Genomic DNA, 15,832 nt, shown 5'->3' with positions numbered 1-15,832 from the left:
GGACCGGGCATTAAACTCCAAAAAAAAAACAAGCTTGAAAATGAAAAAATGAAAATCGCTTATTGTCACAAGTAGGCTTCAAATAAAGTTACTGTGAAAAGCCCCTAGTCGCCACATTCCGGCGCCTGTTCGGGGAGGCTGGTACGGGAATTGAACCGTGCTGCTGGCCTGCCTTGGTCTGCTTTCAAAGCCAGCGATTTAGCCCTGTGCTAAACCAGCCCTTTCTTCGAGGGCCATCCAACGTGTGACTTCCTCTTACATGCCGCCACTGGAAGCTACAATTGAGGCACTGTTCCGAGAGAGTGGCAGATCTTACCTATTCTAAATTGCTTTCATAGTAAAGATAAAAAGGAGAAATACCGTACAAATTAAAAAAAATAAAAACCAGTTGGAAATTTTAAAAAGCCAAATTAAAAAGTAATAACATAAAATAGAGATGCAGGGCTAGATGATATGCTGTACCTGCATGATGTAGAAGCTGGTGGACCCTATTGTGGTTCCCAGTGACCATATCTGCAGCAAGTGTTAGTTGCTTGATTAACTTCGGCTCAGAGCTTGTTTCTTGGAGCAATATGTTTTGGAACCAATCAGAGAGCAGGCTATTCTGGATTTAGTATTATGTAATGAGGAGTGTTATGAAGTCGGAAATGTTTATATATATATTATATGTCTGTTGCAGTAATGTTATTAAAATAACTTAGGTTAAGGTATCCAGATTATATGTCTGCTAAAGCTGTGATTAAGGGGTTAACAGCTAGGCAGGTTGTGATGTCACTCATGGGAGAGGCTGGGTCTGGTTTAGAGTTTCGTTTTCAGCCCTGTACTGTGTCTGTTATTTTTAGTTTCATTTTTAATCTTTTGCTCGGTTTTGATGCAAGGAGGATTGTTTCTCAGACTGACTATTGAAAGCTCCTCTCCCAAGGACTTTGTGCATAAATCTGTAAGCCACTGAGTATTAACTGTATTAATAAGTGGCATTTGACCTGTGTGTGTGGATTTTGCTAAATTGAAAATTTAGAAGTAGATGGGAATTCATAGAATTTACAGCGCAGAAGAAGGCCATTTGACCCATCGAGTCTGCACCGGCCCTTGGAAAGAGCACCCCATCCGAATAAGCTCAAAGACGCTTCTTTATTTTTTGTAAGAACTGTTAACTTAATTGAAAAGCTGTTTTTTCCTTGGATGATAATGGAGTTAATCCTCTAGTAATAATAATAAAGTTTGTTTTAATATAAAAGATCTCGAGTTGTTCGTGGAATCACTCCTGGAACGAAGAATCACAGAACATAGAACCTCGATCAGTACAGCGCAGTACAGGCCCTTCGGCCCACGATGTTGTGCCATTTATCCTAATCTATAATCAACCTAACCTACACCCCTTCAATTTACTGCTGTCCATATGGCTGTCCAAGAGTTGCTTAAACGCCCCTAATGGCTCTAACTCCACCAACTCCGCTGGCAGTGCATTCCATGCACTCTCTGTGTAAAGAACCTACCTCTGACATCTTCTCTATACCTTCTTCCAATCACCTTAAAATTATGTCCTCTCGAGACAGCCATTTCCGCCCTGGGGAAAAGTCTCTGGTTATCCACCTCTCTTCCTTCTTCGCTCCAGTGAGAAAAGCCCTAGCTCCCACAACCTTTCTTCATAAGACATGCCCTCAAGTCCTGGCAGCATCCTGGTAAATCTCCCCTGCATCCTCTCCAAAGCATCCACGTCTTTCCTATAATGAGGCGACCAGAACTGGACACAATATTCCAAGTGTGGTCTAACCAGGGTTTTATAAAGCTGCATCACAACCTCGCAGCTCTTAAACTCAGTCTCCCTGTTAATGAAAGCTAACACGCCTTCTTAACAAACCTATCAACCTGGGTGGCAACTTTGAGGGATCTATGTACGTGGACCCCAAGATCCGTCTGTTCCTCCACACTTCCAAGAATCATGCCTTTAACCCTGTATTCAGGTCCACTCACATTGATGCAACAGTCAAGAAAGCCCAACAACGTCTCTACTTCATACGGAAGCTAAAGAAATTTGGCATGTCTGCATCGACTCTCACAAACTTCTACAGATGTGTGATAGAAAGCATCCTACTGGTATGGCAACTGCTCGGTCCAAGATAGCAAGAAACTGCAGAGTATGGTGAACTCAGCCCAACGCATCACACAAGCTTGCCAACCCCACATGGATTCTGTATACACCTCCCGCTGCCTCAGGAAGGCAGACAGCATTATCAGAGACCCCTCCCACCCAGGCATTGCCTTCTTCCAGACCCTTCCATCAGGCAGAAGGTACAGAAGTCTGAAGACCCCCACATCCAGACATAGGAACAGCTTCTTCTCCACAGCTACAAGACTCCTCAAAGACTCTCCCTCGGACTGATCTGCTCTCTGTTAGAACACTATTCACGACGCCCTATGCTGCTCTTGCAGTCTGTCCCACCCCCGGGTGAAGGATCCCCCCGCCCCCCACCAGGGCCGCGGCGGACTTAGTCTGCAGCCGCCATGCCAAGTTCCCAACGGGTGGGACCATGAGAGACCCACGCCGTCAGAAACTCGGCCAGTTACACTTGGAGAATTGCCGCAGGGGCCTCTGTCAATGGCCCGGACTCACGCCGCGTAGACCGCGTGCGCGCAATTCGCGGCGATTCTCCGGGGATTTTGGCGCAGAGGCCCGGAGAATCCCACCCCCTATCTCTCAGAATCCTTTCCAGTATTTTGCTCACCAGAGACGTAAGACTGACTGGTCTGTGATTCCCAGTGATTTCCCTATTCCCTTTCTTGAACAGGGGAACAACATTCACCTCCCTCCAATCATCCGGTACTACTCTGGTGGAGAGTGAGGACGCAAAGATCATCGCCAACGGCGCAGTAATCTCCTCCCTCGCTTCCGGTAGTAACCTTGGGTATAACCCACCTGGCCCAGGGGACTTATTTATCCTGGTGCTTTTCAAAATTTCCAGCACATCCTCCTTCTTAACATCAACCTGTTCAAGCCTATTAACCTGGTTCCCGCTGTTCCCGCGAGCAACAAGGTCCCTTCTCTCGTGAATACTGAAGCAAAATATTCATTTAGGGCGTCGCCCACTTCCTCAGACTCTAGGCACAAGTTCCCGCCACAATCCCTGATTGGCCCTACTCTCACTCTGATCATCCCCTTATTTCTCACATAAGTGTAGAACGCCTTGGGGTTTTCCCGAATCCTTCCGGCCAGGGCTTTTTCAAGCCTCCTTCTAGCTCTCCGAAGTCCATTTTTGAGTTCCTTCCTGGTTATCTTGTAACCCTCTAGAGCCGTGTCAGATTCTTGCTTCCTCAACTTGAAGTAAGCTTTCTTCTTCCTCTTGACTAGAAGCTCCACTTCTCTTGTCATCCAAGGCTCCTTCACCTTACCATTCCTTCCCTGTCTCAGTGGGACAAAACTATCCAGCACTCGCAGCAAGTGCACTTGAAACAACCCCCACATTACTGCGGTGCATTTCCCCGAGAACATCTGTTCCCAATTTATGCTCCTCAGCTCCTGTCTAAAAGCAGTATAATTTCCCCTCCCCCAATTCAATGGTAAAGGTCAAGGATTTGTGGTCACTGTCATCGAAATGCTCTCCCACCGAGACATCTGACACCTGGCCTGGTTCGTTGCCAAGCACCAAATCCAATGTGGCCTCCTCCTAGTCAGCCTATCTACATATTGAGTCTGTAATCCTTCCTGGATACACCTGACAAAATCTGCTCCATCCTAACCATTTGCACTAAGGAGCTTCCAGTCAATATTAGGGAAGTTGAAGTCTTTTCCTCATCGTTTACAAAATGAAAAATTGTTGGGGTCTCTTCCAGTTTCCTAATATTAATTGGAGTCTGGTCCGGGTACCATAACAGGAGGAATTAATTAATGACCTCATAGTTAAGGATAAACTATGGAAGAGTGATTATAGCATGATAGAATTTCAAATTTAGTTTGAGGGCGAGAAACTGGTGTTTCTCTGTATTATTAAACGAGTGCTCTGAAGTTAAACAAAGGTAATTAACGTGGATATGAGGACAGATATGGCCCTTGTGGACTGGGCAGGAAGACTAAAAGGTAGGATAATTAATGAGCAGTGGCAGTTGTTTAAGGACATATTTAATTCCGCCCAGCTAAAATATATCTAGAAAGGAAGGAAGATTGGAAGAGGGGAAAAAACATCCATGGCTAAACAAGGAAGTTAAAGATAACATAAAGACAAAAACTTAGGCATAACCATATTGCAAAGGTCAGTGGTAGGCTGGAAGATTGGAAAACATTTAAAGATCAACAATGGGTTACTAAAAAAATTATAAGAAGAGCAAAGGTAAATTATTAAAGAAAACGTTTTTTAAATTTAAAGTGCCCAATTCTTTTTTTTCCAATTAAGGGGCAATTTAGCGTGGCCAATCCACCTACCCTGCACATCTTTGGGTTGGGGGATGAAACCCACGCAGGCACAGGGAGAATGTGCAAACTCTACACGACAGTGACCCGGAGCCGGGATAGAACCTAGGTCCTCGGCACCAGGAGGCGCCACAGACAGTGTTAACCACTACACCACCCTGCCGCCCTATTATGGAAGAAAATGCACGCAAACTATAAAAAAAGGATAGCAAAGCTTCTGGAAGTGTATAAAAGAGAAGAGAGTAGCTAAAGTGAATGTTGGTTGCTTGGAGGATCAGACCCGGGAGCTAATAGTGGGGAACACAGAAATGGCGGAGACGCTCAGTCAATATTTTCACGGTGGAGGACCAGTAGTACAATCCCATCAGGTAATGCAGAGGCAATAGAAAGGTGCAGAGGTAATAGAAAGGGAGGAACATAGAACAATCATAATCTATAGGGATAAAGAACTGAACAAATTATTGGGATTAAAGGCAGACAAGTTCACGGGCTTGATGGTCCACATACTAGGCTACCTTAGGCGGCACGGTAGCACAGGGGTTAGTACTGTTGCTTCACAGCGCCAGGGTCCCAGGTTTGATTCCCGCTTGGGTCACTGTCTGTGCGGAGTCTGCACTTTCTCCCCGTGTCTGCGTGGGTTTACTCCGGGTGCTCTGGTTTCCTTCCACAAGTCCCGACAGACGTGCTTGTTAGGTGAATTGGACATTTTGAATTCTCCCTCTGTGTAGCCAAACAGACGCCGGAGTGTGGCAACTAGGGGATTTTCACAGTAACTTCATTGCAGTGTTAATGTAAGCCTTTTTGTGACAGTAATTAAGATTATTATTATTATTAATAAAGGAAGTGGCAGTGGAGATAGTGAATTATAACGCTTACCCGGAGAACATTATAATATTCCAACATTCCCTGGATGCTGGAAAGGTTCCAGTGGATTGGAAAATTGCTAATGTAGAGCCCTTATTCCAAAGGGGGGGAGGCAGAAAGTAAGAAACTATAGACCAGTTATGGAAATTGTTAGAATCCATTGTTAAGGAGGTAATAACAGAACATTTGTAATGTCAAAACGCAATCCAGCAGAGTCAGCATAATTTTATGAAGGATAAATCGTGTTTGACAAATTTTCTCGAGTTCTTCGAAGATGTAACAAGCTAAGTGGATAAAGGGGATTCTGCAGATGTAGTATATCTGGACTTCCAGAAGGCATTTGATAAGGTCCGCACAAAGGGTTAATGCATAAGGTAAAATAACATGGGGTTAAGGGTAATTTATTAGCTTGGATAGAAGACTGGCTAACTGACAGAATGTGGAGATGCCGGCGTTGGACTGGGGTGAGCACAGTACGAAGTCTTACAACACCAGGTTAAAGTTCAACAGGTTTGTTTCGATGTCACTAGCTTTCGGAGCGCTGCTCCTTCCTCAGGTGAATGAAGAGGTATGTTCCAGAAACATATATATAGACAAATTCAAAGATGCCAAACAATGCTTGGAATGCGACCATTAGCAGGTGATTAAATCTTTACAGATCCAGAGATGGGGTAACCCCAGGTTAAAGAGGTGTGAATTGTATCAAGCCAGGACAGTTGGTAGGATTTCGCAGGCCAGATGGTGGGGGATGAATGTAATGTGACATGAATCCCAGGTCCCGGTTGAGGCCGCACTCATGTGTGCGGAACTTGGCTATAAGTTTCTGCTCGGCGATTCTGCGATGTCGCGCGTCCTGAAGGCCGCCTTGGAGAACGCTTACCCGGAGATCAGAGGCTGAATGCCCTTGACTGCTGAAGTGTTCCCCGACTGGAAGGGAACATTCCTGCCTGGTGATTGTTGCGCGAAGTCCGTTCATTCGTTGTCGCAGCGTCTGCGTGGTCTCGCCAATGTACCACGCTTCGGGACATCCTTTTCTGCAGCGTATGAGGTAGACAACGTTGGCCGAGTCGCACGAGTATGTACCGCGTACCTGGTGGGTGGTGTTCTCACGTGTAATAGTGGTATCCATGTCGATGATCTGGCACGTCTTGCAGAGATTGCCATGGCAAGGTTGTGTGGTGTCGTGGTCACTGTTCTGAAGACTGGGTAGTTTGCTGCAAACAATGGTTTGTTTGAGGTTGCGCGGTTGTTTGAAGGCAAGTAGTGGGGGTGTGGGGATGACCTTGGCAAGATGTTCATCATCATCAATGACGTGTTGAAGGCTGTGAAGAAGATGACGTAGTTTCTCCGCTCCGATCATCGACATGGATACCACTATTACACGTGAGAACACCACCCACCAAGTACGCGGTACATACTCGTGCGACTCGGCCAACGTTGTCTACCTCATACGCTGCAGGAAAGGATGTCCAGAAGTGTGGTACATTGGTGAGATCATGCAGACGCTGCGACAACGAATGAACAGACATCGCGCAACAATCACCAGGCAGGAATGTTCCCTTCCAGTCGGGGAACACTTCAGCAGTCAAGGGCATTCAGCCTCTGATCTCCGGGTAAGCGTTCTCCAAGGCGGCCTTCAGGACGCGTGACAACACAAAATCGCCGAGCAGAAACTTATAGCCAAGTTCCGCACACGAGTGCGGCCTCAACCGGGACCTGGGATTCATGTCGCATTACATTCATCCCCCACCATCTGGCCTGCGAAATCCTACCAACTGTCCTGGCTTGATACAATTCACACCTCTTTAACTTGGGGTTACCCCATCTCTGGATCTGTAAAGATTTAATCACCTGCTAATGGTCGCATTCCAAGCATTGTTTGGCATCTTTGAATTTGTCTATATATATGTTTCTGGAACATACCTCTTCATTCACCTGAGGAAGGAGCAGCGCTCCGAAAGCTAGTGACATCGAAACAAACCTGTTGGACTTTAACCTGGTGTTGTAAGACTTCGTACTAACTGACAGAAGGCAGAGTTGAGATAAATGGGTCTTTTTCTGCTTGGCAAGATGTAACTAGTAGGGTGGCACAGGGTTCTGTCTTCAAGCCCCAACTATTTACAAGATATATTAGTGACTTGGATGCAGGGATGAAAGGTACTAAGACCAAATTTGCAGATGACACTAACATAGGTGCGATAGTAAGTTGCAATGAAGAAATACGGGATGGGATTCTACGTTAATCGCACCAAAATCAGGAAAGGCAATTGGGCGGAGAATCATTCTCGACGCCAAAATTGTGGCAGGCGCCGATTTGATGCCAAATCGCAAAGCCCCAGCACCCAGACAGTGGCATTAAGGCGTTCCAGGACGCACATACAGTAGACACCTTTTGCATATTAGCGGGCCCGACCCGGAATTCTCCAGGGCCTCCACGATTTCCCGCCTCCGATGGGCCGAGTTCTCGCCGGCGTGGTTCACTTGTGCTTTTAAAAATCGTGAAACCGTTGTGGCGGCTGCTGAAGGAGAGAGACGGGGTACGGAATGCACCCAATATCGCCATAGTTTGCTGACAGTTGTACCGCTGGCTGGGGTGCTTCACCCAGGGGGAGTAGGAGGGGGTGACCAGGAGGTGGCTGTAGGATCAGGGTGGTCGGGCATTGAACACCATTGCTGCAGCTGGCAATGCAGCAATGCAGCTGCGTACACCGCTAACAGCCCATTTTGAACCTAGTGCCATGGGTTGTATAGATGTCCCCCAGGCCACCCACTTGGGTGCCATCTGGCCCCAGCAACCCATCAGCTGCATTGGCACGTTCCAGCACAATCTGTGACAATTTTTTGGCTGAGATAAGTGTGAAGTGTGTATATTCGGCTGCAGCTTGTCAGCCTCCCGGGTGTTGATCACGGACCCGGCAAATCCCGCACCATTTTTCATTGGAATCGATTGTGTTCCACGTGGCACCGATGCTAGCCCCTCAACAGTAGCGAGGCGGTCCAAGTGCGGCATTAGTTTTTCTGTTGTGGAAGTTCACGAATTCTGCATTGGCGTCAACACTTAATTTCAGAAATGGAGAATCCCGTCCAAGAAATTTACAAATAGATAAAGATTAGGTGAGTGGACGGGCAGCACAGTGCCTCAGTGGTTAGCATTGCTGCCTAATGGCGCTGAGGTCCCAGGTTCGATCCCGGCTCTGGATCACTGTCTGTGTGGAGTTTGTACGTCCCCCCGTGTTTGCGTAGGTTTCACCCCCACAACCGTCGTGAAAAAATGAATTGGGTGCTCTAATTTAAAATAAAAGGTTAGGTGAGTGGGTCAAAATTTGACAGATAGATTTTAATGTGGATACGTGTGAGGTTATCCATTATGGGCAGAAAAATTGAAAGGCAAATTATCCAAACAAGGAACTGTACAAGACATTGATGAGACTGCACCTGGAGTACTTTATACAGTTTTGGTCCCTTTTTTTGAAAAGGGATGCATTGGCATGAGAGGCAGTTCAGAGGAGGTTCACTAGATTGGTTTCAGAGACATTTGTCTTATGAAGACAGGTTCAGAAGTTCAGGCCTATATTCTTTTGTGTTTACAAGAATGAGAGAAGATCTAATTGAGGTATATAAGGTGATAAAATGTATTGACAAAGTCGAAACTTCAGGGTGTTTTGGTGCAGAGGGACCTGGGTCTCCTCATGCATGAATCGCAGCAAACTAGTTTGTAGGTACATCAGATAATAAGGTGAAACTGCACTTGGAGTACGGTGTACAGTTTTGGTCCCCAAATTTGAGGAGGGATGTAGTTGCATTAGAAGCAGCTCAGAGGAGGTTCACTAGATTGATTCCAGAGATGAGGGATGTGTCTTATGAAGAGAGATTGAACAATTTAGGCCTATACTCGCTCATGTTTAGGAGAGGAGATCTAATTGAGATAGATCAGATGATAAAAGGTATTGACAAAGTAGACACAGAGCGGATGCTTCCTCTTGTGGGGCAATCTAGAATGAGAGGTCATAATTTTATGATAAAGGGTAGCAGATTTAAAACAGAGATGAGGAGAAATTACTTCTCTTAAAGGGTTGTGAATCTATGAAATTTACCTCCCCAGAATGAAGTGGATGCCGGGACATTGAGTAAATTTGAGGAGACAAGACAGATTTTTAATTAATAATGGGTCGAAGGGTTAAGCAGAATGGGCAGGAAAGTGGAGTTGAGGCTGAGATTAGATCAGCCATGGTCGTATTGAATGGCGGAGCAGGCTCGAGGGGTTGAATTGCCTCCTCCTGCTCCTGGTTCTTATGTTCTTAGTACTCCTGCTGATGCCCACCAGCCCATTCTGCAGCCCATGCAGAGATGGTCTAGGCCGGGAGATACTCAAAACGTTTTCTGCAAGGCCAACTGCAGTCTCCTACACTGAAAATTAGCACCTTTCTACCAGCCATGCTACAACCATCACTGTGTACAGGAGCACATGGACAGTTAAAGGCACACAGAAAATAGGCACTAAGGAAAAGCACAAAGGTAATTGGTTGATTTGATTGATAGTTAGTTTGGAAGTTCTGTTTTTTTTGTAGCTTTTACTTCAGTATGTGGGCAACCATGAAGATCAGTAAAAGTAGGAAGATATGTGAGGATGTTAATGAATAGGGAATTGGGTTTTGTCCACTGAACTGCAGTCAGATGAGCTGATCATGGCCACCCCAGCTAGCGAGGAGATAGCCCAGCTAGAGAGGAGATGTGTTGGTTCTGTCCCTCCACTTCACCTCCTTATCTGTCTTTTTCCTCCTCAGCAGCTCGGCATATACCTGATTGCAAGGACTGTGCCCCTATAATGGTGAGATCTGCTGCACATTTTACACAGCCATGAAAATTGTAACTCACATTCTGGTGAGTAATACAGAGTTCCTTCTCAACAGTCTGGGCAGTAGATGCACTGCTGATGGCAATTCTGTTATATGCTGAATTACATTTTGTGTGGAAGTATGGCTTTTTTTACTTGCACGCTGCTCAATGTGTGTGTGTGTGCGTTGTACTCTGGATTCAGGAGCTATGTGGTCAGTGGATGGTCCCTGTGTCACCTCTGCTCATTTTCCCTGTCATGCTGCAGGCCAAGTGGAATAGAAACTATTGCACCATTGACTGGGAGCAACTAATCTGAACAGAACCCTTGAAGGCAGAACTAAGGCCCTCAACACATGCTACAGCACACACTGCCGAATTTAGGAACTTCAAATAACAGCACAGACTACCAAACACTTCTACTAGTTGCCAGGAAAAATCAATTAACTGATGAAAGTATTTGATGATCCTTTGAAATAGCACTGTTCCCTGCTGATGTATGTATGTTTACTTGTAGATTTTAAGAGAGATCATTAACTGGAGCATTGAGTTCGAAAATGGCACTACGGGCATCAAATCAGCATTATACAGCGAACAACATTTTGGTTCTGAAATTATATTCATGATACCGAAAATAAAAGTGTCATGCAGAAAGCTAAAAAAAAGTCTTTCTTTACTTTGAATGAAAACATCAGCAAATGTTTTAAAGAATCATTAAAGGTAATGTACAATGTTATTAGCTCAACCTACAAAATCAAAATAGCAAGACGGCTGAAGCACCTTGGATTATAATGGACTGTTACTAAATCCAGTTCTTCACATTAATGACCTTAATAGTGCCCCCAGTCGCTGCCGCTAGTGAGGTCAGAATTTTCATCTCACTATAATGCATAAATGTTATTTAAAAATCTTAAAAAGGTGAATTAACACAGATAAAGTACATAAACAGACATAATATAATCTTTATTAGTGTCACAAGTAGGCTTACATTAACACTGCAATGAAGTTACTGTGAAAAGCCCCTAGTCACCGGCACCTGTTCGGGTACACAGAGGGAGAATTTAGAATGTCCAATTCACCTAACAAGCACGTCTTTACGTACACACACAAACAGGACATCAGTGATCTTAAAATATATGTGGATTTGAAAGAAAAAGCATGAATAAATACCTTTCTCGGAGAGATAACCGGTTTAACACAGGGCTTGGTTTCTGGAAAGATGAGGTTGTTGAATAGCTCATTGGAATTGTGGCAGGAAAGAGTTGTCTGCCAGCTGGTCCTGACATAATAAACTCATCAGTGCCTTCAAAAGAATAATCTAGCAGATCTTTCTCACAAGGTTTCTTGATGGCCTGGAAGATAATAAAACAGCTATAATTATCACTAGAAATACACAAAGGGAGCTTTGGCTTTGGCCAATACCAGACTTTAGAAATTTAACACTATGTAACTGTATCTTGATGCTTCAAAATTAAGTTCTGTTCATGCTTTTAAGCAGCGGAAACTATAGTGAAACAGCAGCTGTATTTTGCTGAATTAACAAATTACTTACGGTCTGATTTGTGTTACTAAGCTATCAAATGTATTGTTTGTCTTGTAGAGATTGTAGGCCCTGACAATATCCTGGAAATAGTACAGAAGACTTGTGCTCCAAGAACTTGCAGCACCCCTAGCCAAGCTGTTCCAGTACAGCTACAACACTGGCATTGACCTGGCAATTTGGAAAATTGCCCAGATGTGTGTTCTATACACAAAAAACAGGACAAATCCAACCCAGCCAAGTACCGCATTATCAGTCTGTTCTTCATCATTAGCAAAGTGATGGAAGGAGTCATCAATAGTGCTATCAAGCGGCACTTACTCAGCAATAATCTGCTGATGGACGCTCAGTTTGGGTTCCGCCAGGGTCAATCAGCTCCTGACCTCATTACAGCCTTGGTTCAAACATGGACAAAAGAGCTGAATGCCAAAGGTGAAGTGAGAGTGTCTGCCTTTGACATTAAAGGCAGTATTTAACCTAGTATGGCATCAAGGAGCTCTAGCTAAACTGGAGTCACTGGGAATCAGGGGGAAAACTGTCTGCTGGTTGGAGTCATACCTGGCACATAGGATGATGGTTGTAGTGGTTGGAGGTCATCACCTCAGCTCCAGGACATCACTGTGGGAATTCTTCAGGGTAGTGTCCTGGGCCTAATCATCTTTAGCTGCTTCATCAATGACCTCCCTTCCATCATAAGGTCAGAAGTGGGGATTTTTGCGGATAACTGCACAATGTTCAGAACCATTTGTGACTCCTCAGATAAGGAAGCAGTGCATGTCCAAATGCAGCAAGACCTAGACAATATCTAGGCCTGGGCTGACAAGTGGAATTAACCATCTCCTACAAGAGAGGATCGAACCACCACCCCTTGACATTTAATGGCACTACCATCGCTGAATCCCCTACAATCAACATCCTGGGAGATACCATTGACCATAAACTGAATTTGAATAGCCACATTAATACTGTGGCTACCAGGTCAGGTCAAAGGCTAGGAATGTTACGGTGAGTTATGCATCACCCCCCCAAAGCCTGTCCAGCATCGACAATTCACAACTCAGGAGTGTAATGGAATACTCTCCACTTGCCTGGATGAATGCAGCTCCAAAAACAGTCAAGAAGCTCAATAGCATCCAGGACAAAGCAACAGTCAAGCGACTGCTCCCCCTTCCACAAACATTCAAACCCTCCACCACCGACGAACAGTGGAAGGTGTGTGTACCATCTACAAGATTTACTGCAGTAACTTACCAAGGTTCATTAGCCAACACTTTCCAAACCCACAACCACTACCATCTCAGACAAGAGCAGCAGATACCTGGGAACACCAGCATCTGAAGGGTTCCTCTCCAAGTCAGTCACCATCCTGACTTGGAAATATATCACCGTTCCTTCACTGTCGCTGGGGCGAAATCCTGGACCTCCCTCCCTAGCTGCACAGTGAATGTATCTACACCTCAAGGACTGCAGTGGTTCAAGAAGACAAATCACCACCACCTTCCGAAGGGCAACTAGGGATGGGCAATAAATGCTGGCCTAACCATCAACGCCAACATCCCGTAAATGAATTAACAAACAAATTATAAACCTGTTTTAGGAGACAACAATGTCCAAATAGTGGCTTGGTGAAATCTGGTTCAGTACTTTCTGATTATCCCATATTACGTTCCTGACATAAATCTCAGATTTTCCAATTTACCATTAGCACTGTCATAGGAAATGTTCTGGTATATAAATAAAAGTGTTGCATCCAATGTGAATTTCTTTCAATCCAATTTAGACATTATGCATGTACATCCATGCGGCTTTCAGTGTCACACTTTCAACCAGATTATCTAAAATTCCAGATTCCTGAACAAATAGAAAACTACCAAAATAGAACCACTAAGGAAATAAAAAACAACAAACCAAGAATGTGAAATTACAAAATTAAAATGATCAAATAAATTACCAATTTTAAAAAAACAATCAGATCACAACAAACATTTCTTGAAATTTTTTTCCACTGCTCATCTTGCTTTATCTACTGCAACTAAGAAAATACTGCAAGAAATATAGTTTTAATATAATAAATGCATTAAAATTTAAAAACAAATAATTAATGACAAATCATTTTTAGTTTTCACTCGGAGGCAAGTGTTCCTCTGAGAAAATTGAGACAGGAGTTCAAGGCTTTCCAAGACCCATTAGTGTCAGATGAAACCTCTCTGTAACGTAACAGATGGCAGTTCCCAACACACACTTTTCACCTAAAGCTACCAAATTTTTAACTTTTTCATAGGAACATGCTATTCACAAATTGCCAGGACGAGCTGTATCTGAGCCCCATCCATCACTTGCATTCCTGTGCAGAATGGAAAGCCCACTGAAAACAAAGAATTCGCCAGGCAATCTGTTTTTAATTGCAGTGAAAATAACTGCGAATTGTTTTTAAGTGAAAAAATGGAATCTGAAGTAAATTATGAAGCTTTCGATTTTTCCTGAATCAATTCTGTTTGAAAAGACAATGGGAAAGATTCTCTGGCCTCCCCACCTCCTGTTTCTCGACGGTGGGAGGCAGCCTGCCATTAGTCAGCAGTGGGATCTTCTGGGTCCACTGCTGTCAATGGGATTTCCCGTTGAATTCACCCCACCCCGCCTGGAAACCCGGAGTGGGGGGGATGTGTCGGCGGCAGGACCGGGAGAACCCGTCGGCATGAACAGCCGGAAGATCTTGCCCAGTGTAGGTTATTCTATTCAAAGGCTTGTGTATTTAGAAAATACAGCATGTGTGACACCAATATTAGCAAAAAAGGATTGACAGTTGTTTAGTAGTTCAGAACTTAAAGATACATGCTTTTTGTCTTTGACTTATCAAGACAGCCCACAAAAAATATCAACAGTAAAGGGAACAACAATTTACATTTTATGAGAAGTGCCGATTGGTTGGTAAGTGGACTCTGATTGGTAGAGGCGTTGACAGAGAGAATACTGCAGGGAACAGTTAACTGCTAAGTTTTTGTTCAAATTCAAACCAGGAAGGTCAACTTTGATTGGTCAAGGCATTGCCATGGGGAATGGACCAAGTTTTTAGTTAGTTGAAAATAGCACAATGCGTGGACAAGCTCCTTCTGTCTACAAAGGATAGGGCCCTGTGTGTGAAAAAATGTGGCTTCCAGCATAAGTGAGCCACACTGCAAACTCGACTGATAATGTTAAATTGGTTTTCATACAATTCTCAGCACAATCAAGATTGTTTAGTGAATATTAGCAACGGTCAGTACTGTGCCTGTTGCAAATAACCAAAGCGACATTCTGTTTGATACAATCCACTGGACATTGGGTTGTTTGGCCTACATATCTGCCATCACTCCAGCATTGAAATTCACATACCATATTACTCATTTGTGTGATAGGCAGAACAACATTTTGGCTTGACGACAACATCTTGTTAGTGGAGAATACCCTTGTGTTGAATTAGATTGGAATATCAGATATGATTCCAAAATTGGACATGTATAAGGAAGAAACTATTTTACAGAAACTAAACACTTCGAGTGATTTGTTGTAAACTTATTTTCAAATAATTTTAATGCATCTCTTCATCATTTTTACACCTAGTATCACCTGATACCACCCTGCCCCAGTCGCCACCATTTCAAGAGAGCCAGCATAGGTGTTGCTAGTTTCCCAAAAAGAGTCTACACTGACATTTACATTTTGAAAGATAATTTTAAAAGAGAACCTGACCTCCAATGATGAAATCAATCCTATCATTCATTGGTTTAAACTTTATGGACAATTTTCATCTTCAGGCATAAGTCAGTTCTGATTTAGTTTGCACTACATTAAGACCCAGCTGAATCTGAAGTGCAATTGTACTCAATTCTCCCTTCAATGCTCATTTGAATAGTTATTCACAAGTTTAGGCCGTGATTGAGTCACTCCATTGCCTAATATCTCATTTAAATGCCTAGATGCTGGATTCACCCGCTGGTGCCCAGGATTCAACAGACGCACCTCGGTGACCTCGCCAAGGTGCCATTTAGTACTGGTTCACACAAATGTGGATCAGATGTAACAGCAGTGACTGAAGGGATGTGCTGCTTGATACGACCCGCCAGCTGTTGGGTCCTAAGGCTAACATAACTGGCATCGCTCTTTGGTGCAGACATGAATCTGCAAACAAGCGATAGCTGCACCAAACACCC

General features: G+C 44.1%; 1 protein-coding gene across 2 annotated transcripts in view; it reads right to left on the bottom strand.

Moving 5' to 3' along the window:
• Positions 1-15,832, bottom strand: part of spata6 (spermatogenesis associated 6) — a 164,481-nt gene that overhangs the window by 43,076 nt on the left and 105,573 nt on the right. For both annotated transcript variants that reach the window (XM_072510930.1, XM_072510932.1), the window contains one exon: positions 11,273-11,454. In XM_072510930.1, coding sequence (XP_072367031.1) covers positions 11,273-11,454 — 182 coding nt within the window. The remainder of the gene's footprint in view (positions 1-11,272; positions 11,455-15,832) is intronic.

This window comes from Scyliorhinus torazame, chromosome 7 (assembly GCF_047496885.1).
Source record: "Scyliorhinus torazame isolate Kashiwa2021f chromosome 7, sScyTor2.1, whole genome shotgun sequence".
Lineage (NCBI taxonomy): Eukaryota > Metazoa > Chordata > Chondrichthyes > Carcharhiniformes > Scyliorhinidae > Scyliorhinus > Scyliorhinus torazame.
The sequence above is the reverse complement of the archived record's forward strand: the minus strand, read 5'-3'. Positions and strand labels throughout refer to the sequence as shown.